General features: G+C 31.7%; 2 protein-coding genes across 5 annotated transcripts in view; both read right to left on the bottom strand.

The window, feature by feature from the left end:
* LOC126734734 (POU domain, class 6, transcription factor 2) overlaps positions 1-27,053 on the bottom strand; it is a 262,067-nt gene that overhangs the window by 221,680 nt on the left and 13,334 nt on the right. The gene's annotated exons all lie outside the window — the stretch shown is intronic.
* LOC126734311 (uncharacterized) lies at positions 8,214-12,618 on the bottom strand. The gene is made up of 3 exons (XM_050437883.1): positions 12,613-12,618; positions 11,607-12,554; positions 8,214-11,534 (listed from the first exon to the last, which is right to left on the bottom strand). Exons 1-3 carry the CDS (start codon positions 12,616-12,618, stop codon positions 8,214-8,216), a joined length of 4,275 nt encoding a protein of 1,424 aa, XP_050293840.1.

The raw sequence follows: 27,053 nt of genomic DNA, 5'->3' as shown, positions 1-27,053 counted from the left end.
ATTAATATATGAATAACTAACTGCAGAAAAGGGATATGTCATAATTTTAAAATTGTACAGGAAGAGGAAAAAACTACCTAAATTTTGCTTAAAGCTTATTTGACTATTTTTTTTTGCGGAAATGTATCTGGAGGTATATTTTATATATCACCTTCGTCTCTTTTGGTGTTTTTAAATTTCCCATTAAGTTATTGTCAATTTTGACATATGGACATGCCTCTTTTTTGCAGTAAAATAAAACAAAATTCTATAATTTTGACATTTGCTTTATTCAAATAGTACATACTCATTCTACATCGCATTCTTTCTCACTTGTCGGCCAAGCCGAAATGATCCTCCAAAATTCCATATAATCCTCAGGAATAAATTTTATTGTATTTAATATATCAGTCATTTTTTTTTGTTAATTGGTATTTTTTCAAGGTATGCTTTTTTAGAACATTGAGTTAATTCTTTTTCAGCATTTCTAAGCCGGTAAGTATTACTTACAGGGCAGTTTATAAACTCACGGCCAACTATCTGAGTGGTTGTTGAAATACTCAAATGTTGGAACGATGCGATAGAAAACGATTTCTTTTGAGATCGTGGTACACTCTTTCCATAAGATTCATTACTCAGACAGGTTCTTTTATAAAATTGTGGTCACCAACGTTTGAAATCGTACACAAAATAGCTAGACACCTGAACAGTTGAAAATTTTGCTGGATTTTTGCAAGCCTTGGAAATTATTTTAACATAATGAATGGTGTAAAATCGTTCTATTTTATTAAGCTGTCGTTTAATTAGGCCAAAGTCACGGTCGCAAGGCATAAATAAATGGCCTCTCATTGGGAAGTACATTTCAATCTCATTAAATCTCTTGAATTCAACTAAACTCATTAGAAAATAAATCACGGTATTATTTTTATTCTGCCCACTACAGTTGTCATAGAAAATGTGAAGAGTTTTATACTTTTGCAAGCTTTGCTGATCTAAGTAATGCTTAAGAAAAGAGCATACGTCATTTGCACCTTTGCCCGCCTCCCCTTCATGGTAGACATAACAAGCAATATTATTAGATCCTAAATTATGTATCCCAAAAGTACGAACAGTGAGCTGTCGAAAGTAGTACAGATCTTGAACCGGAAGTTGTGGTAGCGATACATTTGCCATGAAATCAATGCAAATACCTAAGGTCTGCTCATCTTCAGTACAGCACTTTTTTACCGAATCTAGAGCAGTATAAAACTTCTTGCTTCGTCTCTTGTGGACCATAAGCTCAGCAACTGCTACTCTTTTTGCATTATCGTTAAGACAGTCACTCTTTATTTTAGCAGTAAGTTCCTCGCAGGTACTGCAAGTGTCTTTTGCTGGTCTACCAAATTTTAAGTTATAATTTTCTTTAAAATAGGACCAAAAAAATTTATAAGAAATTTTATCAGTCGGGTGTTTTTCTCTAAACATCTCAAACATTGTCTTTACTGATAATTTGCAATCTAGATAATGAATTGCTTGGCTCATATAATGCGATATTTTTCCGGATGGGATTCAATGTGGTTCCGGATATTTGCAATAACAGATCCTTTTATTGCATTTCCACGTACATTTTTACCGCGCATATCCTGAGGGGTTTTGTGATTTTTAGGAGAAAAACAATACGTTCGCATCGCTTCTTAGAGATTCCATAAATTGATAGAAATGCTCTTTTACAAGTCTGTATTCTACTTGAACCATTAAGAATAAAATATTTGACACTTAAAGACTTTGGTTTACTATTAGAAGCGTCTATGCTACCCCTTTTTCGTGAAATGGAATGTATTTCTAAGAGTCCTTGTAAATGCATATCTTGTAAGTCTTTTGTTTGCAAATTACAAAACAAATTAAGCATACTTTGTTTTTCTTCTTCAGTCTGTCCACTTAAACATTTCTTGTAACAACTAAAAGGATAAACTAGTTTGCCTAACGATGATTTTAAAAAATCCCAGGCTTACCATCAATCACCCGCAACCTCTTTGGCAGGAATGCATTTTCCAGAATAATTTACATGTTGGACGCCTTGCAGTTTTGCCCTTTTAATATAATTTCTTTTATATTTCTCAGTGTTCACAACGCCTTTTTTTCGTTTTTTTGGGATATCTTCAGATTCTGAACTCGAACTCATTTTTTCTATTCAACTTAAATAAAATGAAATTGTAAATGAAATAAGCACGTGTTGTTTCCTTGTTTCTATGAAATTCTAAACAAAACTAAACGACTGCGTTTTTTATTACTCAGCCAGCAAAAACCAAAATAAATCAGAGCGAAACATTAAAATAGGTCTCCGAATCTCCGAATATTGCATTTTAGCAGTGGCGGCTCGTGGGTCAATCTTCAGGGGGGTCATTTTGGTTTGAAAACTTATAGTTTACTCAGAATAGAAAAAAAAACAAATCAAACTATTGATTTTTTAAAGTATTTGAAAGATCTTTTAGCATTTATATTTTAGATTAAAAAATACAGACTTAGATAAAACTCAATAATATTTACCGAGATATTTATCCTATTAAGCGGGTAAAAATAACTTTAAATGCTTAAATCGTTTTCCGAATATTAACTTTGCCTTTTTATTAGAGTAAATATTTTAAATAAAAATATAGGAAAAAGGGTATAAACAGGTTATCGAAACCACTCTATCCAGAACCATCGTACGTTTTGGAGATCGGCCGAAAAAGGACGAAAAAGCGTGTAAATTTGCAAAAAATATTTTTATCGGTTTATGTTGACTCGCCGCTTTTTGCAGGATAAGATTAAGTTGATGGGCATAGCAGTAAATAAAGTGTGCATTTGGGTATATTTCTTTAATTTTTGTTTGTACTCCTCCCAGTTTACCGCTCATGACTGATGCACCATCGTAACTTTGGGCAATTAATTTTTCAGGTGCTTCATTAATTTTTGATAATTGAAGTTCTTCCAATATTACATTAGTTAAGTGTTGTGCTGTGGCACCTGGAGGGTTAACAAATTTCCAAAATCTTTCATGTACAATATCAGTTAATACATATCACAATATTTTTTTTATAAAAGGTAAAAAACACGAAATCTACAGCATTTCGAGTTAAATATCACAATATGACAATAAATCTGCGTTTTATTGGAGCTGTCTGTGGTCTCATCTACTTGAATTGCCACAAAATTTGTCTGGCCAATCTCCTTAATTATATGAGTATGTCAAATGGCTAACATTGATTCTAAAATATCGTTCTGAATTGTTTTTCATGTGCCTTTAAATACTGTACTTTTTTCAATATGTTCTTTAAACATTAAATCCAGTTCAGAAACAAAATCGATAAGGCCCAGAAAAATTCCAGGATTATTGGAGCCGATACTTTCGTCATGACCGCGCAATGCAATTTCGAAAACTCCGCACAATTTTACACAGTCGATTAGTTTGTTTAAAATATACCTATTTTTAGAAACTGATTCATTAAAGTCATGCACAGATTTACGATATACACTATCAAGTTGCTGTCTTATGTTAACACGTCCTAAACTTGCGTAACTCATTGATGAATTTATATGAGTAGTGGAAGAAGCATGCTTTGTAATTTTCACTTTTAAATGCTTCATGTCAGTTACTCCATTTTTCGCCCATACAGCGTCATTCGAAAACAATAAATACGGGTAGCAAAAAAAATGCATTTCTCACACTGCAGCCACAAATCCAATCACACAAATTGTACATTGATTCTTTAAAATATCTTTGAATATCTTTACCCCTATCCTTTGTTGTTTGTTTTAAATTCATATTTGGTTTTGGTCGACCACTTTCCTTTTTCTCAAGCCGCCGTTCATAATTTAATGTTCCAGCAGATTTTAAGGCAATTATTTCGTGCGGGCGGCAAACAGTAACTAACTAAAACAAAACAATAAAACATTCATCCAGTCGGGCCGTCGACTACGTTAGCGATATAGGACTGAAAGGTGACTCTCACTCCCGCTCACGAAATGCTAATCTGCCTTCTTTGTTCTATTTTACATGCATTTCTCCATAAGCCATAAGAACTGTATAGGGACAATTTAAAATACGGCCCAGCCGAGGGGCTTGTGATGCGCGCGAGGCGCGATAATATATTTATTTGTTTTGCCAATGCAGACTGCTTAGAGAATTTTATAATTCACAATGAAGTTTTAGATAAAAGATATTTATAATAAAATTGGTATTTTTATGAGATTATTTAAGGGGGGTCATTGACCAATTGACCCTAAGAAGGAGCCGCCACTGCATTTTAGTGATTATATTATCTGTTCTTTTGTATTGGTGTACGAAACTGCACGAAAAGAACCGAAGTCAATAGTTTACCGCAGAAAGGTTACTTCTCCAGGACATATCCCCTTTCTGCGGTTAGCGAGAATTATAATGCTATCGAGTAAACGGTGTGACAATGTCGTATGTCGCGTTTATGCAGTAAACGATGTATTTAAGGTAATGAAATCTAAATATATGAAAATATGAATTTCCTAAGAATTTGGAGATGTCCCCTTTCTGCAGTTAGCGATTCATATATCCTGCCTATAACGGTTCGTATGAGAGATATAGCTCAAATTTATCTTATTATTAAAATATATGGGCAAAATATATCAAATTCAATAAATTTAGAAAATTTTTAATACTTATAAAATTGTATATAAAAACAACATTTTATAAAATGATTTTTTTCTCTGTTAATTTGAAAAAATAAATAAATTAACACTGTCATTTCATATTCGTTCCTCAAATTCTTTAAATAAATATATAGATTGAAAGTTAGTAGCAGCATTTAAAGTTCATTACCATAAACATTTATTTTTACCACCAACGCTTTCTTAGCAATTTTTTTTCAAATCTATCATCAATATTTCTTTAATTTGTAGTAAGAAATATGGACTAAGACTATCAAAACTTTATCAATATTAATTTGTGTATTAATTTATTGCAATAGCGGTATGATATCTGTATACAGTTATTAAGATTCTAGATGTTATCACAGGTACCAGTACTATAAATTCTAATTCATATAATAAGCTTTTAATAACCTGTGGACATAAACCATTTATCTCAAAAAACATTTAATCTAAGGAGTTTAACTTCTATCAACTTTTTTTACGTAAATTATAGATCATATTTTTGATGTTAATAGATGCTCAATAATAAGGTAATATTTATTTTTGTATATTTTTATTGAAAAAGGGCCATTTAAAAATTGGAATTATACCTAAAAAAGTTAGTTTATTTAACTTCAAAAAAGACGATATAACGATACGCAATCAATAATAAATCAACTTTTAAGATAATTATTATAGTAAAGGTATAAAACTGGTAGATGCAAATATCCTATTGATGAAGTGTTAATAACCTTATATAAAAATACGTTAAATTAAAATATTGTCCTAATAAACTAAAAAAAAACATCCTTTACAAAAATTAAAGTATTAGTTACAAAAATCATTTCATTAAATAACCTAATAAAATGAAAATTATTAAAACTCTGACAAATAGAGATAACAAATGAATAGTTAAAATCATTGGCGTTAAATTTATAACAGTTTAAAAAATAGGGATATGCAGGAATAAAGCTTTAGCTTTGCCATCAAAAAACATCAATTTGATCCCTCCTCCTTTTTTTAGGAGTCGCTCTGTAATTTTATATAAAATATCCAAAAAGATACAAATATTAAAGCTGACTCAATATCAATCTATATCAACTTTCATAGTTGTAATCTTAAATATTGTTACCTTGTATATAATTTATATCTTAGATATTTCTCTGTACATTAAATATGCATAAAAACACTCATAATAAAAGCCCATATTTACTTTACGTTAAATCTGCATATTAATATAGGTGTGTTTTATTACTCATAACTCTCCCACACACATTTTTCATATTTATTTATAGTAACAATAAAATTAATTACTGATTATTTTTAATGCCAAATAAACACTGCCAAAGAAAAATAATTATTTTTTTATTTGAATAAATTTTAAGTTTTTGATATCGACCATTTGTTCCGTTTTCTAATGGATTATTTCTAGGTTTTGTTGACTTAGTAATTATAAAAGATATATTAGCTATTAATCGATCGTCATATACAATGATTTGTTTATATAACAATGAAATTCTACCGTTTGGGTGATTAACGGCATAGCGGTGAGTAATTTACACGACACTGTAATTAATTCGTATATAATTAAATAAAAAAGGAAATTCTTTAGATATGTGGTACTTTGGCATACTGTGACATCTTTAATATAAAATTAAATAACGAGTTCTAATTTCTGTTCATATCATAAACACTTTTTTTTTAAATAATTAATAAATCAAATTTAGCAATTCACAGAAACAACACCATATTTTATCTACCCTCCCAATGTTTATTAGTCAAATTTGTTATAATAATGCAAGGTTTGTTTTGTTAATTTCTTGTTAATGCTTTCGCGCGAAACAGGCTGTTAACAAATTTGGTTAATTTGTTACAAAAGTAGTTCTAATGTTTAAATGTAATTAATAATTATTATTGTAACGTGCAGTTGTGCTTGTAGTAATATTTAATGTACATGAAGAATATGAGAACTAATGGAGAAACTGTATATGAGTGTGGCTATTTTGAAGGATATTATTTTGCATAGGGGAAATTTTTGGCAAAAGTTCAAATTGAAATATTTTTCATTATTTAAATTTTTTCACAGTTTATGGGTAATAAAAAATATAATGCTTATTTACAGTAGAGGAATTTAAGGCGCATTTACATGATTCGATAGTGGGAGAACAGTGTCCGGTAGGTAGGCCTAAAACCCTGTCCACAGATGTAAATAGCTAGTGCGGAGGTATTTACATCTGTGCCCTGCCTTTACCGCTAGCTAAACTTTCTAGTCTCTCTAGACAGGCGATCCGTCCTCCTAATGAAGGAGAGCAAACCTTCCCAATTAATTTAGCCTTTCTTTAACTCTGCTAGGGGCAGAAAGGGAGGACCCATGGTTTCGCAAGAGAGACAAGTCTGACTTAGCATGACCTGACTTAACGCCTGACTTATTTTGTTTTCCTTCGCTACGCCACATTTAGAGCACATCAGAATAGGTACCATGCCTAAGATATGCAGATTCTGTTTCAATTTTCTCTAGTTTTTTTTCATTCTCAGTTATCAAGGATATAAAAAATGTGTCTCTTACTCAGTCAAGATAGGACACGGGACTGATCAGTGTGAAACATGATCTAAGTCTGGAAAACTCGTCCGTCTGCTCATTTTCCTTCACTTCGCTGTGTTTCTCGCAGTCTTTTTCCTATCAAAAATAATTATAACAAAGAGAAGGGTATAACACAGAAGTACACATACGCAAAGGCAATTACCAGAACAAAAAGTAACAATACTGTACCAAAAAACATAGACAGTGTCAAAAAAATCAAAACCTAACATAAAAAAAAAGAAAAATTCCGACAAATATCTTAAAGACAATCATAACGTACTTAGAAGTTCAAACAGAAGCGAAAGAATCACTTAGAACGCATAAATAAGATTGCAGACAGTTCAAAAAGGGGATAATAGACGTAACAGCACAGAGATGGAAAAATAAAAATTGTCATGGCAAAAAATATGTACGTGAGTTCAATGAACCAATAGACAATTTGTTACCTGAAATATTAAAGAAATAAAAGAAGGTTTCCAGAAAACCTCGTCAACAGAGCCACAAAGAAAACATAATGCAAATTCACTTGGAATTAGCACAACATATACTACGACAAGGACACTTAACACTGGACTACATATGACACTACGTAAAGAAGGTTATAAGGATGGCCCTAAAAGACGTTGCTGAGACGTCTCAAATAAATGCTAAAAGACGTCGATGAAACTAAATTAAGGCTAAAATACGTCTGAAGGGTTCGATATGGACTGTATAATTTATTTGTAATAACTTTAATATTTATATTAAATACAACCGTAAAAGTAACGACTGGTACATAGGAACGGCGTCGTGGTGTGAGCTTATTGAAGACTCTCATTAAACTAACTACGAGCGGTGATGCCGCTGTTCAAATTTGGCCCTAACATGCCGCCCGCCTTGAAATATCAATTTCAACATTAGTAATATAAAAAACAAGCAAACTAAATAAATTTAAATTGTTACAAGTGCCTTAGCCTTAAGAAAAAATATTAAACTAACTTAAATAAAATACAATACCAATCAGGCATTAACAGAACATATTTTAAAATTAATTCTATTCTATTAAATTATTTTCACTGATAGGCAGCACACAAAGTTTTGTAACAGCCCGTTTACAACAGGTCCTGTCCTTGCACATAACTGTGGCGACTCGTACGACCTTGTCTTCACCGTAGTGTAATTCTGTGACTCGACCTAGCTTCCATGCTGAAATTGGCAAATTGTCCTCCTTAATCAGCACAATCGATCCAAGCTTCAACAAAGAAGGATGATTTTTCTTCCACTTGACCCGGCTTTGCAACTCCGAAATATATTCTTTGTTCCAACGCTCCCAAAAGTGTTGCACGATTGATTGAAGTCGCTGAAACTTGGCAAGACGATTTTCAGGCACTTGCTTGTAGTCATCATCGGGAAGGGCTGTCATCGGTCTTCCCAGCAGAAAATGAGCTGGGGTCAGAGGTGTCACATCCTCAGGGTCCGTTGACAATGGCGATAAAGGTCTGGAGTTTAACACTCCCTCTATTTGCGTTAAAATCGTGCTAAGCTCTTCGTAGGTAAGTTTAGCTTCACCAATTACGCGTTTTAAATGATACTTAACACATTTAATGCCCGATTCCCATAACCCGCCAAAATTAGGAGCCCTGGGAGGTATAAAGTGCCAGTTAATACCTTCACTAGACAAAGCAGAATCAATCCTATCAGAATTGGACTCAAAAAATTGACGTAAAATTGAATTGGCCCCGACAAAATTAGTGCCATTGTCAGAATAAAGGTGCAAAAGTTTACCTCTTCTCGCAACAAATCGCCGCAAAACCAAAATAAACGATTGACTTGTGAGATCTGTCACGCACTCTAGATGAATACATTTTGTACTCATACAAATAAAAATACATATGTACGCCTTTAAAAGTTTGGGATTTCTAGTTTTTCTGTCCCGAATTTCAATTGGGCCTGCGTAGTCAATACCAGTATATGTAAACACTGGTTGGTACGCTGATACTCTACATTCGGGTAAATTTCCCATAATATAATCAGCAGTTACTGGTTTAGCCTTAAAACAAATAACGCACCGTCTAACAACAGACCTAGCTAGGCCACGACCAGAAATTGGCCAATATTGCTGTCTTACAGTATATAACAACTGCTGTGGACCGCAGTGCAAAAGGCGTTCATGGGTATGACGCATAATCAAAGTAGTTAAAAAATGTTTATTATGTAAAATTACAGGATGCCTTTGTTCCTCAGAAACCTTCGCCTTTTGAATCCTACCACCTACTCTTATTAAACCATCACTGTCAATATATGGATTAAGGCTCAAGAGTTTACTAGACATTTTTATTTTTTTCTGACTTAAAAAGGAATGATATTCACTGGGAAACGATTGTTTTTGAGCAATTTTTAACAAATTCTGTAGCGAGAAATTAAGCTCACTACAAGACAGAGGCCCACAGAATTTCCCTTTATCTTTCAAATTTTTAATAAATCTTAAGACATATGCAAACACCCTTTGTAATTTAATTAATTGTGAAAATTTATCTAAATTAAAATCAGGTGCCTCGAAGACAATAGACGAATGGGAAACAACTTTTTCCTCCGGTATTTCTTGTGGTACAACTGGGAACTCTTGCAAATTATCTGAGCATAAAAAATAAGACACGGGTCCCTTCCACCATAGCTCAAAATTTAAAAGTTGTTGGGCTGAAATGCCTCTGGATAGACAGTCGGCAGGATTTTCCTCTGACCTTACATGAAACCAATCAATCGAACTGGTTAAGGCCTGAATTTTAGTCACTCTGTTTGCCACGAATGTTTTCCAACGACTTGGGCAGCCCTTTATCCAACAAAGAGCAATAGTGGAGTCAGTTAAATAATAACATTTATCAATGTTTAACTTGATGGATTCCTTTACCTTATCCACCAACTTTGCAGTAAGCAACGCAGCACACAGCTCAAGGCGAGGTAAACTTATAGTCTTAATTGGGGCAATGCGAGACTTTGATAACAATAGATTAGAAGACACAACCCCATCCTCTGTAGAGCTTACTATATAAACGCAACCTCCATAGGCCCTTTCGGAGGCGTCTGCAAATCCATATAAACAAACCTTTAGGAAACCATTGCATAAAACAAACCTTGGAATTTTTAACTCATTTAGAGTTTGAAGGTCTTCACAAAAATGTATCCATTTTTCAGTAAGAACTGCCGGTACTGGCTCATCCCAAGAGAGCTGGCTTTGCCATAAAGATTGCAAAATAAGTTTTGCAACGACAACTATTGGCCCTAGCAGTCCCAAAGGGTCAAATATTTGGCTTGTTACTGACAAAATTACCCTTTTGGTCAGAATGCCCCTACCAGAAAATGATTTTATCGAATAATGAATAGTATCACTATAAGCATTCCAAATGATACCCAAAGTTTTATTTTGTTCAGTTTGGCCAATTTGCAAAATACCCGAAGATATTTCATTATCTACATGAAACTTAGGCAGCAATTCAGGCCTATTAGAAAGCCATTTTCTTAATTTAAAACCTCCAGACTCCAAAATAAATGATATATCTCGTTGAAGCTGCAATAGTTCAGCACTTGAAAAGGTTCCGGCCAAAAGATCATCAAAATAAAAGCAGTTTAAAATAATTTCACAAGCCTGCGGAAATTCATGTTTAAAATCTAATGCCAACTGCTTTAGACATCTGACTGCCAAAAATGGCGACGAGGCGCAACCGTAAGTAACAGTCTGTAGCTCGTAACATTCAATAGAAGCATCCGAGGACTGCGGATCCTTCCATAAAATTCTTTGAAATCGTCGTTCATCGGGATGAATAAGTATCTGACGATACATCTTGGATATATCTGCATTAATGACAAACGGGTAAATTCTAAACTGTAAGAGTATAGACAAGAGATCTCTTTGAATAGTTGGGCCCACATACTGAATGTCGTTTAAAGATAATCCAGTATCTGTCTTGGCTGACGCATCAAAAACTACCCTAAGCTTTGTCGTCAAACTTGATTCTTTAAGAACTGCATGATGCGGTAAATAATAGCATAACCTGGAATCGACGTCGCTGATAGAGAAGTTTTTGACTTTAACCATATGCCCTAAGTCCCGGTATTCATTCAGAAAATTAATATACTCTCTTTCTAAAGACTTATTTTTGTTTAAACGCTGCACCAAAAATGTTAAACGCTTAGCAGCCATTTCCTTAGACATTCCTAATTTGCTAACATTATCCCTAAAAGGAAACTTGACGATAAAATGACCTTTATGATCACGACTATAATTTTGCATAAAATGATCCTCACAAAACTGTTCAGAATCCGAGTATAGCTGATTTAATGTCTCTGGACAATGTTCTAACTCCCAAAATTTTGTCAACTGCATATCAATAACCTCATTTGAAATATCTCTAGAAAAACAAGAAATAACAGTGTTTTCTGAAAAACCAACTTTGTTAAAATTCTTATTAAAATGACCGCCAAAGATCCATCCTAATTTCGTTTTTTGTACAACCGGCAAACCAGGTGAGTTTATTTGTTCATTTAATAAAATACGGTAGAAGATGTCTACTCCTAATAAGATATCAACTGGCCCTGGTATGTTAAAGGAATCATCGGCTAATTCCAAATCAGCAGGCAAATTCCACTGCGAAACATTAAATGACATCGTGGGTAAAAATTGAGTTATTTTGGAAATAACAAGACAAGAAATAAAATCGCTAAAAGGTCCATTAATTGAAGAAATATTTAAATTTATCCTGGAGTTGACGGTGGTCGTCAGAGCCTCACCGACACCCATAACATCAAAATTAATCTTATGCCTCTCTAAACCCAATTTATTTACCAAACTATCCGTAATAAAATTACTCTGAGATCCAGCATCTAATAATGCACGCACAACATACATCGCTCCGTTAGAATCACAAACTCTTATTTTCGCCGTCGATAAAACTGACAACGTCGTCCCCTGTCCACTCGTATGACCAACAAGTGTCGTCATCGGCTCCGCGACTGCTTCACCTGCGTCTGGGGCATCACGCCTATTATGCTGTTGATCGTCCGGAGTATCGCTACTTGATGAATGAAGAAGTGTATTGTGCTTGAGTCCACATTGGCGACAAGTTGAATTACTACAGCAATTTTCTATGGTGTGAGAGGGATTAAGACAATTAACACATAAATTCAATTTATTTACAGCTGAACTTCTAGCTTTAACATCCAATTTTTTCAAGGCAAAACACCGATAGACGGAATGATTTTTCTTACAGAAATAACAAACAAATTTGGCTTGCTTTTGGGAGTTCGTGGTAGAATGGTGACAACGAACTTTATTTTCGGTACGCGGCAACGTCCTTGGCTGTTTAACAGATTCCAATTTTTCTAAAATTTCACATCTTGCCTTTAAAAATGTATTTACATCTTTAAACTGGGGCAATTCACCTGAAATTTGATAAGACTCCCATTCTCTCCGTGAAATTGAATCGAATTTACTAGTAAGTAAATAGACAATCAAAGTGTCCCAATTGTCTATATTTTGTCCTAAACTTTTAAGCGAGCGCAAATTCTTGTTAAACAAGTCATATGACTTTCTCAAATCATTATGCGATTCTTTAGTTAATGCAGGGTACTCAAACAAAGCCTTTATGTAATTAAAGATAATTAATCGTTTATTCTCATACCTGTCAACCAATAGAGACCAGGCAACAGAGTAGTTGTCATTTGTTACCGATAAATTAGCAATAGCCTGCAGAGGCTCGGCTTCTAAATATGATTTTAAATAATAAAAACGCTGTACATCGCTTAGATTATAATTATTATGAATCATTGCAACAAAAGAGTCTCTAAACTCCAGCCATTTTTCATAGGCTCCGTTAAACATAGGAAGCTTTAGATCAGGCAGCTTAACAAACATAGGAGTATGAGAAAATGTTTGAGTTTGAGCTGATGGCTCCAACTGAGAGAAAGTTTGAGGTTGAGCTGATGGCTCCAACTGAGAGAAAGTTTGAGGTTGAGCTGATGGCTCCAACTGAGAGAAAGTTTGAGGTTGAGCTGATGGCTCCAACTGAGAGAAAGTTTGAGGTTGAGCTGATGGCTCCAATTGAGAGAAAGTTTGAGTATTTGCAGTGCTCTGCACTGTCACCGGTACATCAGGTATATCGTGAATAGACCTTACAACAATGCTGGAAGTCGCCTTTGCACTTTTACCTGAACTACTAGTATGTGACATATTGCATGACTTAAATTTATTAACAACAATCTTAATTTTACTAATAATAGAGTAAAACTCCTCCTCAAAACTAAGTCTCTCTGAAGATTCCTTTTCAATAATTTCATCAATATTTACATTTTCCTGATCAGCGGCACTCAACTCTACCTCAATGTCATTTTGAATGTCTTCAAACTGGCTCAAGAGAGGTTCGGCTCTGTCTAGGCGACTATGAAGTTGAGTAACCTCTAATTCAGAAATATTATTTAGGTCAAGGGCATCAAAATGGTGTTTAAGTCTTGTCAACTGACCTTTAATACCACCTCTTTTTAATCTAAGTTTGTTTAAATTTGACATTTTAACTATTGAGATATAAATAAAATGTAATTATACGTATTTCACTAAACAAACCTACCAGAACTGAACAATAAAATAACCCAAATAGACTGACCAAAGTAATAAATGTCAACGGACTTACATGTCTTCCTGATTACCACTTTAGCAATCAAACCATTAACAAACTTGCAAATTCCGGCCTGGGAACTAGCAGTAGTAGGCTCCAAAAATAGCCTCGTGAAGGCGTTGCAAAAATGGCCGCGACAACAGGCACCAAATTTGCCACAATAAATGTAATTTCTACCTCAAATCCGGCTCGAAGGACCAAAATGAAGGGTTCGATATGGACTGTATAATTTATTTGTAATAACTTTAATATTTATATTAAATACAACCGTAAAAGTAACGACTGGTACATAGGAACGGCGTCGTGGTGTGAGCTTATTGAAGACTCTCATTAAACTAACTACGAGCGGTGATGCCGCTGTTCAAATTTGGCCCTAACAACGTCTCAAACCGAATTGAAAAAGACTCCTGAAAGATGTCACATATTTAACTATAGGACGACGTTTAAAGACTATTGTAACTAATTTAAAATGACCTTTAAGAAATTCTTAAATATAAAAAAACATTTTCACTTAACTTCCAAATATATATTTATTTATTCATTTGTATATATATTAAAATAGAACAAACATTCTTTGGTTAATTTTCTTGAGGAAACATTCGGCACAAATATACTGACAAGTTTGAATCTTAATATATTTTTTGCGGGCATTACCTCCTGAATAGTAAATATTAAATTTTTGTATAAACAATGTAGTTATTTACATCAATAATACAACAAATCTTTAAAAGTAAATATTGTTTGTAAGGTATACTTAAAGAAATTATTGCTCTTATTTCGTAACTTAAAATTGCGAACTGCTAAAAATCTACTCTTGATCAAACTTTGGATATTAATAAACAAATGTTTTTATTTCGTACAGCAAATATGGTGAAGACGATCCTGGATTCATTTCTCAATATTCTCTTCTTTTTTTATTTTTTTTTACTTTGAAACTTTAATTTCTTTTTGTTAATAATTTCCAAACCGTTTGAAGTAGATTGATAGAATTATGTAATAAAAATACTCAGTGCATTAATATTATTTAATGCACTGAGACCGTTAAAGTTCAAGATTCCCGGATAATGGACTGGCACAAGGTGACCAATTTAATGGCCTCCCAGATCACCGGATTTAGCACTCTTAGATTTCTTTTTTTGGAGACGTCTTAAGTCCATTGTTTATAAAACACAACCTGTTGATATTGTTGATTTTAAAAGACGAATTAGATTAAAATGCCAGTCACTTCTTGGTGAAGTTTTCCGAAATGTTAGGAAAGTGTTCGAAAACAGACCTTATTATTGTTTATAGGATAATGGATAACATTTTCACCAACTTATAGTGCGTATGTAGATGGGTATGTATGATTCTAGAAATTTCTCATTCACAAATAAAAAGTAATTTTTGTCTATGTAAAACAATCAATAAATACAAAATAAATTCTTTAAACTAGATTTTCTTTCCGGTATTTAACGATTTTTATGGTGTAGTCTACTCTTCTAATAATTTCTTCTACAAGACCCAATGCAATGTTTTTTGAAAACACGACCCTGAAAACCAAAATCTCAATGCAAGCAAGTTTAATTGTTTCTGAAAATTTGAAACGTGATTATTCAGAAACCTATGAACAAAAAGCAGTAAAGTATGATAATGCTTAAAAGAGAATTAAACGCCCTTTAAAAGGATATGTCACTTGACCCCTTATTCTCATTTAAGGCTTTAAGGATGACATCTACCTAGGGGGTTAAAACAAGACGTCTAAAAATATTCGATTAAAGTGTTACAAATAAAATTAATGTGTGTTTCCGGTTTTTCATATTGTTAACTGCAAGAAAGCTGATCCTTAATATGGATATATACCTATTTCCTTTATATTCTTTTTAATCGCAAAATATATCAGTTTTTCAAATATCCTAAATCTCGAGGCTAAAATCTCAAATGCATTCTCTGGAATGCGGCGTGCTCTAGATAGACAATAATTAAATATTTTCTGTTTTTTAGATAGACACGTAAATCTTACGTATTGTTTTAAAATAAATGTTTTGAGCGAAAAATTTCATAAGCGCCAAATACTCCATTCTTTGATTATTTTCACAAACATATTTGCTTACAATGTTGTATTTACAGATAAATCTGAAATAACTGCTGAATTAAAAAATTTCACAATTTTCACAAATTTATTACCAATTTTTTAATTTAAAGGGCTTTTTGCATAAGAATATTCTGTTAATGGAATTTACGATCTAGCTTTAATAATAGTTATTCCTACTATCTTATAAACATATTTCAAGTTAGTTTTCGTATTTTTCTTAATTCAAAGCTCTCTTAGAGTAGTTTTTAAAACTCAATACTAATTTCCGGTTTTAATTTAATTGCGTAACTAAAACCAGCTTTTTGTATATTTTCTGTTTATTCTCAGTAGATTTTTTTTTAGTTCCGAATAAATAAATTAATAATAATATTAGTTATTGAGTTACAGGTGGCGCTATTTTAGATAGTAACTTTATGAAATTTAAGCCGATCAAAAACTTATTTAAAGGACTAAAATTTAATCATAAGAATGCACCTTTGGTAACTAATTTTGATAAGAGGGTCTATATCTATGAATTGGATATAGGGCTAAAAAAGACTTATGTTATAGAATAAAATAAAAATCATAATAAAATGCAATATTATGTGATTTTCACAATTTTTGAGATACACCTAAAAATTTCAATTTTTGAAAAGTTGTAAAATATAAGTCCCGTGAATTTGCTTTTTGATTAGTGACTAAAAAGACCACACAGAAGGTCTTAATTTAAAAAAAAATCATTATATATTAAGCTGGAAAAGGCTTATTTTACCTTTAGCTTTTAAATATATTTTCTCCCTCTATATATGTAAAGATTATAATTTATTTTTTTTTATTGGCAGATATATTAGGGAAATAAAATAACGCAAAATTACTTTTAATTTAAAATTTGTTAAGAAATATTTATAAATAATTTATTCTTATTCCTCACTGCTTTTTCTTATTTATAAGATTAATATTATTAAAATAGAATTTTAGGTTCTAATCAAAAATATCATTTAAAAAATAATTCAAAAATTCTATTTAACAATGAGTTCATGGTCAGACAGTTTAATAATTTTAAAATTTGCATAACAAAACTTTTTTATTAAGTTAAAATTGTATTTGTCTTTATAGGGCCAATAAAGTAATAACAAATTTGTTTCCGGATACACAAATTTTTATTTTTTGAATTTAATTCATTTTTATACTCACTATCATGGGAATAAAAATTTTATACTAGGAAATTCTTAGTTCATAACAAAGCTTTTGGTCGGCTATTATCAATTATTATTGTAAAAAATAGCTCAAAGTCTTTAGAAATATTCATCCCTCTGATACAAATATTTAAAAAATACCTAAATAAGAATTTTTATTTAAAGTCTAATAATAATGTTATGTTTTATATTTCCAAAAAATAATTTATAAAAATTACACCAAAACCATTTTAATAATACTTTTACGTATCTGGTTTATTATTTTTTAAGCTCCTATTTAAATCGTACAAATATGAAGCCTGAAATCGGGCTTTATATTAAAATTTTAATTATTAATAGATTTATGTGAATAATAATATTTTGATTTATTTGTTTGAATGTGTTAAAAACTTTATTATTTAATAAAAATTAATAAAAAAATATTATAACCATACTAAGATTATTCATTTCTACGATATGTTTATAATATTTATGTATATATTTATGTAATTTGCAAGATTTTGGTATTAGAGGTATTTGAAAGATTGAAAATTAAGCTTTCTGTACTTATAAATAATTAGAGACCATTATCGCCATAGGTTTTGCACACGACTTTATATAAGTTATTTTATTATTTACAATATGCTTACCATTAAACCGAATCAGTAATATGAAGATTTATCAATATTACGATAGATGGGTCAATTTATTATTTTTTTTTAATTTAAAGTATGGAGGAAACCATAAAGGTTTACCTAGAAACGAGGTTTGTCCAATTATCTTGATAGACCATTGAAGATTTTTTTGATTGCGCTTTTCTGAATTAAAATATTTGATGTACAAAGTTCACCAACTCATATTTAATAATATGCAACCAAATTTAGCAATTACACTAGGCACATCTAATTGGGAAAAAAATGACTGTCGACTAAAAGAATATAAGCCTAATAAAAAAATAGATCACAGATTAGAAATTCGACAAGATAACTAGGATAAAAATACTTCGTGATAGGCCAGTAAGAAAACTACTTACTGAGAAATTGAGAAAGACAAGACACACGAAAATAAACCATTCTTAAAACCAATAAGTTGGCTACTGAACTTAGCAAAATATATTGACTTTCTTAATTAGAATGAGTATAAACAGAGATATAAAAAGCTATTGTATAATGTACTCAATCATTCAGGGAATCAACCAGTGATTCAATAATAGGTGATCTTTGGCATTACAAAGTAGTATTACCATCTGCAAACAACTATTTATTTATTTAGCTCATTAATAAGTGCTTTCCTGAGGAGACCACTATTAAAATTAATTCATAGAAAGCTCTAAAAATACCTATTAGGTGAGGACTACTAAGTAGGACTTCAGATATTATAAGTCCATGCCTCCGATTTTTATTAAAACAACATTTACATAGTTGTATAGATTTTTTTTACTTAATAAAATAACCAGAAAAATATACTGAAGTGGAAGCCAGCACTTCCTTAAGTTTCCCTTTTTCGATAGCTAAAGAATTAAATATATCGATGAAAAAAACTAAATAGAAAGATCAACAGTTTCAAGACCTTTAAGTATGTACATGAAATGAATCTCTGTATATCTAGATAAGATTAGAATTACTTTACTGGAAGATTTTCTTATCTAAAGTTCTACACTGCTTAAATACTTTGGACAGATTTTTTATGAATATCGGTTGTCCAGAATATATTATTCTTATATTTTCTAGAAAAAATAATTGATATTTACTACCTTTTATTGAGTCTCTCCATCAGATCTAAGGAGGGTGTATTTTGTGTATCATTATATTTCGTTTTATTCCTATTGTGAACAAGGCCGAATATAATCCTCTTTCATCAGGACTCTTTATGCTTCTTTATCGATTGGCGGTCTCCTTAACCACATCGCAGTCTAAACATTGGTGAGAATGCTGAACAAGGAAAAAAACATGAATATCTCTGGTATTAGTTTAGTTTTTAGTCTTTACGTGACGTTTAAATTGTTAAGTTCTATAATTCATAATATACTTGTTTGTTTTACATGGTTGTTTAAAATTCACCAAAAATAAAACATTTATTTATCTCTAACATATCAGAAGTGGGATAGAATCCACCGTGCTTCCTTTATTTTGATTAAAAAAAATTGCAGAACCGTTCAATACTTTACATACAGATCATGTAGGACCCTTTTGCCAAACAGAGTCAGGAAATACTCATATTTTGACTATTATTGATGGTTTTACAAAGTTCGTCTGGCTGGAAGCTATACCAAATGCTAGTAGTAGATTTGTATGTGAAAAAATGAAACAGCTGATAAAACTTGTCCACCCTCCTAAAAGAATAATCACTAATCGAGGAAAAGCTTTCGTTTGCAAAGAATTTCAACAACTTTGTGCCAAATATAATATAAACCATGTTAAGAATGCTATAGCCTTACCTAGAAGTAATGGGCAGATGGAACGCTCTAATAAAACCATTTTAGAGTCTCTTCGCGCTAGCGTCGAAGGCGAACACGATAATTGGGATACACATTTGTACAGGGTACAGCGTGGTACAAATTCTACGCAGAATGCAATAACAGGCGTATCTCCTAGCGAACTTGTTTACGGCTTTAGGCCTGAAGTTGAACATGAAATTAGACTCAGTAACAAAGAGCATCCAGATTTGAAAGCAATAAGATTAGAAGCAAAAAAAAGGTGCGATTTGGTAGCAAAGAAAATGAAGAAGCGCTACGACAAAAATCGCTTGGATGCAGAAAAATATAAAGTAGGAGATACTGTTCTAGTCGAAAGAACCTTACTAGTAAAGGGGCAAGTTAGTGCCCAAGTTTATAGGACCAGTAAAGATTGTTGAAGTGATAGGAAACGACAGATATAGGGTTGTTTCTTTTAGTAAGGACAAAAGAAGATTTAAAGGCATCGTGGCTAGCCACCGTCTTAGGTTATTTAGACCGCAAACGATTTAAAAGTTAGTACAGAATGCGATTTGTTAATGTAAACACGTATGTTAGATTATTAGTTAGTATAGCTGGGCAGTATAGTGAAAGAAAGAATCAGTACCCTTTGTTTACATTTTAGATTGTAAATCTAATATGTTTAAAGTTTAGTTTTACTAAGAATTATAGTTTGTAGTGACTAGAATTTAATTCTAGAAAGTCCTGTTTTTTTTTGTTGTAAAAAAAAGGGAATTTAGAAAAGGGGATTCCGGATTGAGTATAGTTTATTCGTTAAGTATAGAAAGTCGGTCTGGCCAACCAAATAGTTGGAAGTGTCATTTTTGCCTTCTAACCGCGTGGTCCAGTGAACCACACCAGTCTAGTAAACTGGGGTAACCTAGTGTGTTACAAGCATGACCTAGTGAATGCTCTGTTTAGAGAGTAGCCCAGTGTGCTTAGTAACTAGGGTCGTGAATGTATACTACGGCTCAATAGTGACTCAGTATGTTACATTGGCTGAGTATGCTAAAGTGTAGCTCAGTATGTTACACGATGATGAGATCAGTAGTCTCTTGTAGTCTAGTGTACTATTCTGTAGTCCAGGTTACTACTAACCGAGTGGTCTAGTGTACCGTGGAGCAATCCAAAGCTGCATGATGGAGCAAGTAGACCAGGGGGACGACATCCTAGGACCTCAGACTGTAAGGAGTTGCGGGGTCGCAACCACGTCAGGAGTGACCGAATGTGAACAAGGCCGAATATAATCCTCTTTCATCAGGACTGTTTATGTTTTTTTATCGATTGGCGGTCTTCTTAACCACACGCAGTCTAGATATTGGCAAGAATGCTGAACAAGGAAAAAAACATGAATAGCTCTGGTAGTAGTTTATTTTTCAGTCTTTATGTGACGTTTAAATTGTTAAGTTCTATAATTCATAATACACTTGTTTGTTTTACATGGTTGTTTAAAATTCACCAAAAATAAAACATTTATTTATTTCTAACACTATATATATTTATATAAAATTAGAAAAAAAATTAATTTGCTTCATTCAAATTGTACGTTTTGGAATTTAAATTATAATATTATATTACAATGAAAATGAAATTTATTTAGATTTTTTTCTAATACCAAACGAAATACGGCCAACTTTTGCTTTATCCCTAGATCCAGTACTAACCCCATATACCTCCAACAACCTCTTCCATTCCAATTCAAATATTAGAAAAAGATGTATCCTTAGAATAACTTAACAAACTAATATATCTACTTGCATAATTAAAATTTCTGTATTTGTACTGTTTGTACTAACATAAAAATTCATCTAATATTACCAACCTTAAAAATTATAATAAAATAATTATAAAATAATTAAGGCACTTCTAATAAAATAATAACATCATATTATTTTTATTTTCAATTATCAATTATTTATTTATACGAGAACACAAATTAAATAACAGAACCGATGCGCCACTAAATTAAAATTCTGCAGCATTTTCATAATAAAATATAAGGTAAAAACATCACCAACTTTGAGTAGTTATCTCTGTATATCGGCATAAATTTAATGTGCCGCTCAGCGAGCATTAATAATTTTAATATTAATTTAATGAAATTATCGCTTCTTCCGAAATAATCCTTAATAAGTTTAATTGTTACAAAACGTGTTAACACATTAAAAAGGATGACTTGATATTTTCAAAACTGTATAACTTGATTGTTATACCGAGGTGCTCTAAGTGCTGGAACGATTTATCTTGATGGAATGTGACGTAGCTGAAATAATTTTTAATTCATTGAATTGAGCGTTATCGTGAACAATATTGATTAATTTATTAGTGCGGTATCGAATTAGATAATAAGTGATTTCACTAGTTTTATTATACAGATCGTGTTTTCGTTCGTTACTTATAGGAAACCGCATAGAGGCGAAAATTTGCAACGTCGCGCGTGTACGAGTGCCTGTGACAGAGCACCGCCCCGGCCGGCCCGAGGACCGGATTAGTAAATTAAACGGAATGTGTAAAACCCGTATAGAATTGTAATCTTAAAATGTTTAATATGCTGTGTTTTGCATAATGAAAATTAAAGCGTTATTCTAATAAAAAATAAAATATCAACTCTGGTAAAAATATTATAAAAAATCAAAAATAAAACTCTAATAAACAAACTTAACAACATATCATTTTTTTAATAAAAGGCTCAAATAAACCGCCTTCTTTCGCTAAACAAAAACTTAACCTATCGTAAAAGCTACTTCGCACCTCCAAAAGAGTTTCAGGTAAAATGGAATTGGCACCTTCGACAATTTTATTTCGCAACTCCTCTAAATTTTTTGGCCTACTAAATTCATGCTTGTAAATGGTCTGCTTAAGGTAACCCCCACAGATAAAAGTCATTAGGAGACAAATCTGGAGATCTAGGAGGCCATTTAATATCGCCAGTCCCACTAATAAGGCGGTTAGGAAAAGTATTTGTTAAAAATTCTTTTACCCTAGCCGCATTATGAGCAGGACAGCCATCTTGCTGAAAATAAACCGATCCCAAGTCTACATCAGGTAGGACTTGAATGGCAGGAAGAACTTGGTTTTGCAGCAACTCAAGATACTTTTGGGCGTTTAAAGTGCCATCAATAAAAAAATGCCCCTATAACATTGTCGCCCAAAATACCTGCCCAAACATTCAATTTCTGGGGATACTGAGTACGAAACTGAAAACTTCTGTGCTCGTTTTCCTGAGACCAATAACGAACAATGGAAGGATTGTGTTTGCCATGTAATGGAAAAGAAGATTCATCAGAAAACAAAATATTTTTTAAAAAAATTCGTTTTCATTTGCCTTTTCCATCATGGTTTCACAAAATTCCATTCTTCGCCACTGGTCTTCAGGAAATATTTCCTGAGTTTTTGAATACTTGAAACATTTGTACCTATATTTTTTTCAGATACGAGCAACAGTTTTATTGCTCATTCCCAGTTCCTCTCCAACACTTCAAGTGGACCATGTCGAATCAAGTTCTAGGGTACTGCAAACCATTTCTTCCCTTTGTTCTATATCCTGGACCACTTCAACAGGTGGTTCTTGACGTTTTATGTGGCACTTTTTACAATCTTGAAGACAAAAAGATGTCTCAAAATTTATAACCACATTTAAAACCGTTTTTGCACAAGGAATCGGTCTATTCTCAAATGTCACTGAAAACAAATCTCTACATTGTACTGCCGAATTGCCTCCATAAAACCATTTAATTAGTTGAACTCTTTTGGAAGGGGTATAAACAGCCATAGTGAAAAAAACACGAAAATAACGCTCAAAAATTGTTAATGCAACGTGCAGTAACACAGCAAAGTGAGGTCTGCTGACTCCCGGTTCAAAAAATAAAAACGAAAAATTCCGCCGCCTGCAAGCCGCAACCAAGCGGTGTTGCCATTATTTTGAGTAATACGATCTCACGATAACACGATCTGTCTGTATATAAAAAATTTAAGTTTTAACAAAATTGTTTTACACAGCCTTTATATTAAAAGCTGCACTAATAATAAAACAACGATTTCACTAAATATGCCCATTAGATCTTATGAAAAGATTATGCAGATATGTGCAATTTAGCAGGTGTAAAATATAGGCTGTTTTTACTGTCTTCAAATATGCTTCTGAACAGAGATATTCACTGACATCTTCTAAGCGATGATACTTATTACCTAATTACAACGAGTTAAGTACTTTAAGTGACTGCATCAATTTACGATGATCGAACTTATAACTAGAGATAATTCAATCCAAAATAACATTTATGGATCTTCACTAGATCATCAAAAGTGTAAAAAGAAAACTCTGTCTTAGACTTTAACTCTGGAGTTAATTCTTGAGTAATTTCTCTGATTGTTTACTGTTACTCTTCGATCTGCAGGTAATCACCAAGAGTCTGTAGAGAGAGACAAGACAAATCCATCTTAAGACATGAGAAGTAACAAGAAGAAGGAAGATTTGACTATTGGTTGGAACTTTTGAATCTGAAACTGGTAAGTAGGAATCTATAGAGAAAGAGTACGAGAGAGACATTTCATAGAATATAGGGGTAATAAGAAGAAGAAAGAGAAATGTTTAAAAATTTATGAGAAAATTCTCATGTGAACCGTGACTAGGGCTCGCGACTCGACCTACACATTACATCTCTGCAAGAAATAATTAAACTCGACTTTGGCAACTTAAGTCTAAAGTTTTTACCTGTATTTATTTGCTTAGTAGGTTTTAAAAAATGCCTGTATCAATTTTATCAGAGAAATAAGTGTCTAAAATTATAGTGTATAAAATTAAGTGTCTAGAGACCAATAAAGTATTTAAAATTATAAACAAAAACATAATAATAGTAAATGTGTTTTAAAATGATAAAATACAAAAGTATTGATAAGTTATATCCCAATAGTCATAAAAAGCAGTTTATTCACTACTTTGCAAGGGATCCTGTTAAACTTTCACACAGAAATAACAGTTTTTCATATTTTAATTGTGCTAAGATTCCAATGGAACCACATAAACCTCCGATATTACAATCACAAGAAACCTCTATTGATTTAGTTTAATCATTTAATATCTGTTGAAGCATGAGAGCTCTTAGATTTAGTCTAAATACGTATATTAACATTATCCCAAAAAATCGAGGATGACCATTGGGATCTCGAAAACCATACAAAAAGTCGGTCAAATTAAGACAAAGTAATATAATTGGATGGTTTCAAAACGTTCAAATATTTACAGAATATATAAATATATATAATATTTATGACACATCATTTTGACACATATTCATTTTAATTTTCTAAAAAAAATATCAAGGCGGTTTTTAAATAACTAATTATTAGTAAATATTATTTTTGCTTTATTATTGTACAAAAATTATTACATTATATATATTTTATTCATACAATTATTTATATGTTTTAATTTAACTAAGTGGAAAATAAAAAAAATATTAAGGGAGAGTAAAAGTGGTAACCTCACTTAAATTTTTAACTCTAAAACCGTATCTTCAGTAGCTATAAAAGTCTAATCATTTCGACAAGGTTCATAAAAGGTTTTAAAATATTATTACTGTACAAATTGCCTTTAATTTAAGAGAAACATCTGATTATGCCATGGTAATTAACGCAATTTTTTCTATGAATCAAGTTACTGTTAATCGTCTAGTTAACGTTAATTAGACACTTAAATTAGACGGAGCAAATTAAGAAATAATTCGGATTTATATTTAGACATTACTTAAGCTAAATATAAATTGTTGCAGGCAACTTGTTAAATTTTTACAATGACGCAAAACTACGTAAGTGTTTCAATCTCTTGCGGGTTTACAGTTTGCAGAAATTGGAACATTTTGTTGAGAATAATAAAATTCATATAATGATAATACGGTTTATACTGTATAATAAAAAATAGCCACAAAAAATTCTAAAAGAAATGCAAAAAATCATTTTAAGAGTGTCAAAAAAATCATACATACGCAGCCTTTAGATCAAACGTTTTTACATTTTACAATTTTTTTTCATAATTTTTAAATTTAAGGATATTCTAGCTCCCTTAATTCAAATTTCAAATTACTTTTAATTACTAATTTAAAGTAATTAAGTAATAAGTAATAAAGTAAACTGACCAGAAACCACTGTTTTTGCGTTAAATTAAAACAAATTTTAAATTCACTGGAAAAAATATTGTAAAATTAATAAGAAAATATTAGTCGGTTATTTTCGAAAACATCAATGTAGTAATAGTGACAATTAAGTTTTTAAAAACGATTATTATAAAAAGTAGTATACGGCCTAAATATTATAAAAAATTATCATTCAGGTTAGAAAAATAATAAAATAGTTAGAGATTGGAGTAATCTGTTAAGCAACTAAAATATTTAATTTTATAGAGCAATCAAATAAATTCGTATTCATATAAATTTGATGTAATGTAGGACTGAATCATTCGTATTCTATTCATGTCTTTTATTTATATTATTTCATATACTACATTGCCTCCTTCACCAGTACTTCTCATAGTACCTATCACTTCTAATTTTCTAAATTTCCTTTGTAAAGTTGGTTCTATTGTAACTGCCCGTGACCTTTAAAATCATTACTTATTTTGTAAATCATATTTATTTATTTGTTTTGCTAAGAAAGTCATGTAAAACGACTATCCATAAATAAATCTAAAAGAAAAACAAAATGTAAGCTAAGTAACTAATTACAATTAGCTACGTAAGTTAACTAAAAGACTTATGTAAAAATATTTACTAAATACGTAACATAGTGCTTAAGATTTTAGCAAATGACTTGTGTGATAAAAATTCAGACCTGATAACATTGCCATTATTAACATCAGTCAAAAAAAACTTATACTTACTTATATGTTTTCACTTTTACATGTGTATATTATATTCTGCCATTTCTTTTGATATAAGTGATAAACTGACGGATCAATTCATTCATTCTTTAATAAGGTTTTCCGCCAACTCTTTCGCTTTAGAGCAGTCTGTTGAATCAACATAAAATAGTTTCTTTTGTTCTTATAATTAATTTTTTTTTCGTATGTAGTCCGTTCTTCAAGCGGAGTGGCTATAATATAGCGGATTGGGAATGGCAGGAAGACTTTTCTTCACAAATGAAAATGCCAATCTTTTTATCAAGAGTTATGCATTTCGATGAGTTCACTCATCATCAGACTCTTACACTACATAGCTATGATGTTTATATGTAAATATCACAATACATTGAAATGCATAACTCTTGACAAAAAGATTGCCATTTTCATTTGTGGAGAAAAGTCTTTCCGCCCTTCCCAACCCGCTATATTAATAATTCTTATATTTCTTATAATCCTTGGGGTAATTTCGTTACTAAAACTTTGTAGGGCAAACTTTTATTAAAGCTACATTTGATTTTTTTATGTTTTTAAAATTTAAATTAAGTTTATGGTAACTATAACTTAAAAAACTCTTTACACACTTTTGAGAAATTATTTCATAACTGGTTTTATATTGACCAATGTCAACTTACACTCCTAAGAAATGATACATGCCAC

The sequence above is a fragment of the Anthonomus grandis genome, chromosome 3 (genome assembly GCF_022605725.1).
Source record: "Anthonomus grandis grandis chromosome 3, icAntGran1.3, whole genome shotgun sequence".
NCBI lineage: Eukaryota > Metazoa > Arthropoda > Insecta > Coleoptera > Curculionidae > Anthonomus > Anthonomus grandis.
The sequence above is the reverse complement of the archived record's forward strand: the minus strand, read 5'-3'. Positions and strand labels throughout refer to the sequence as shown.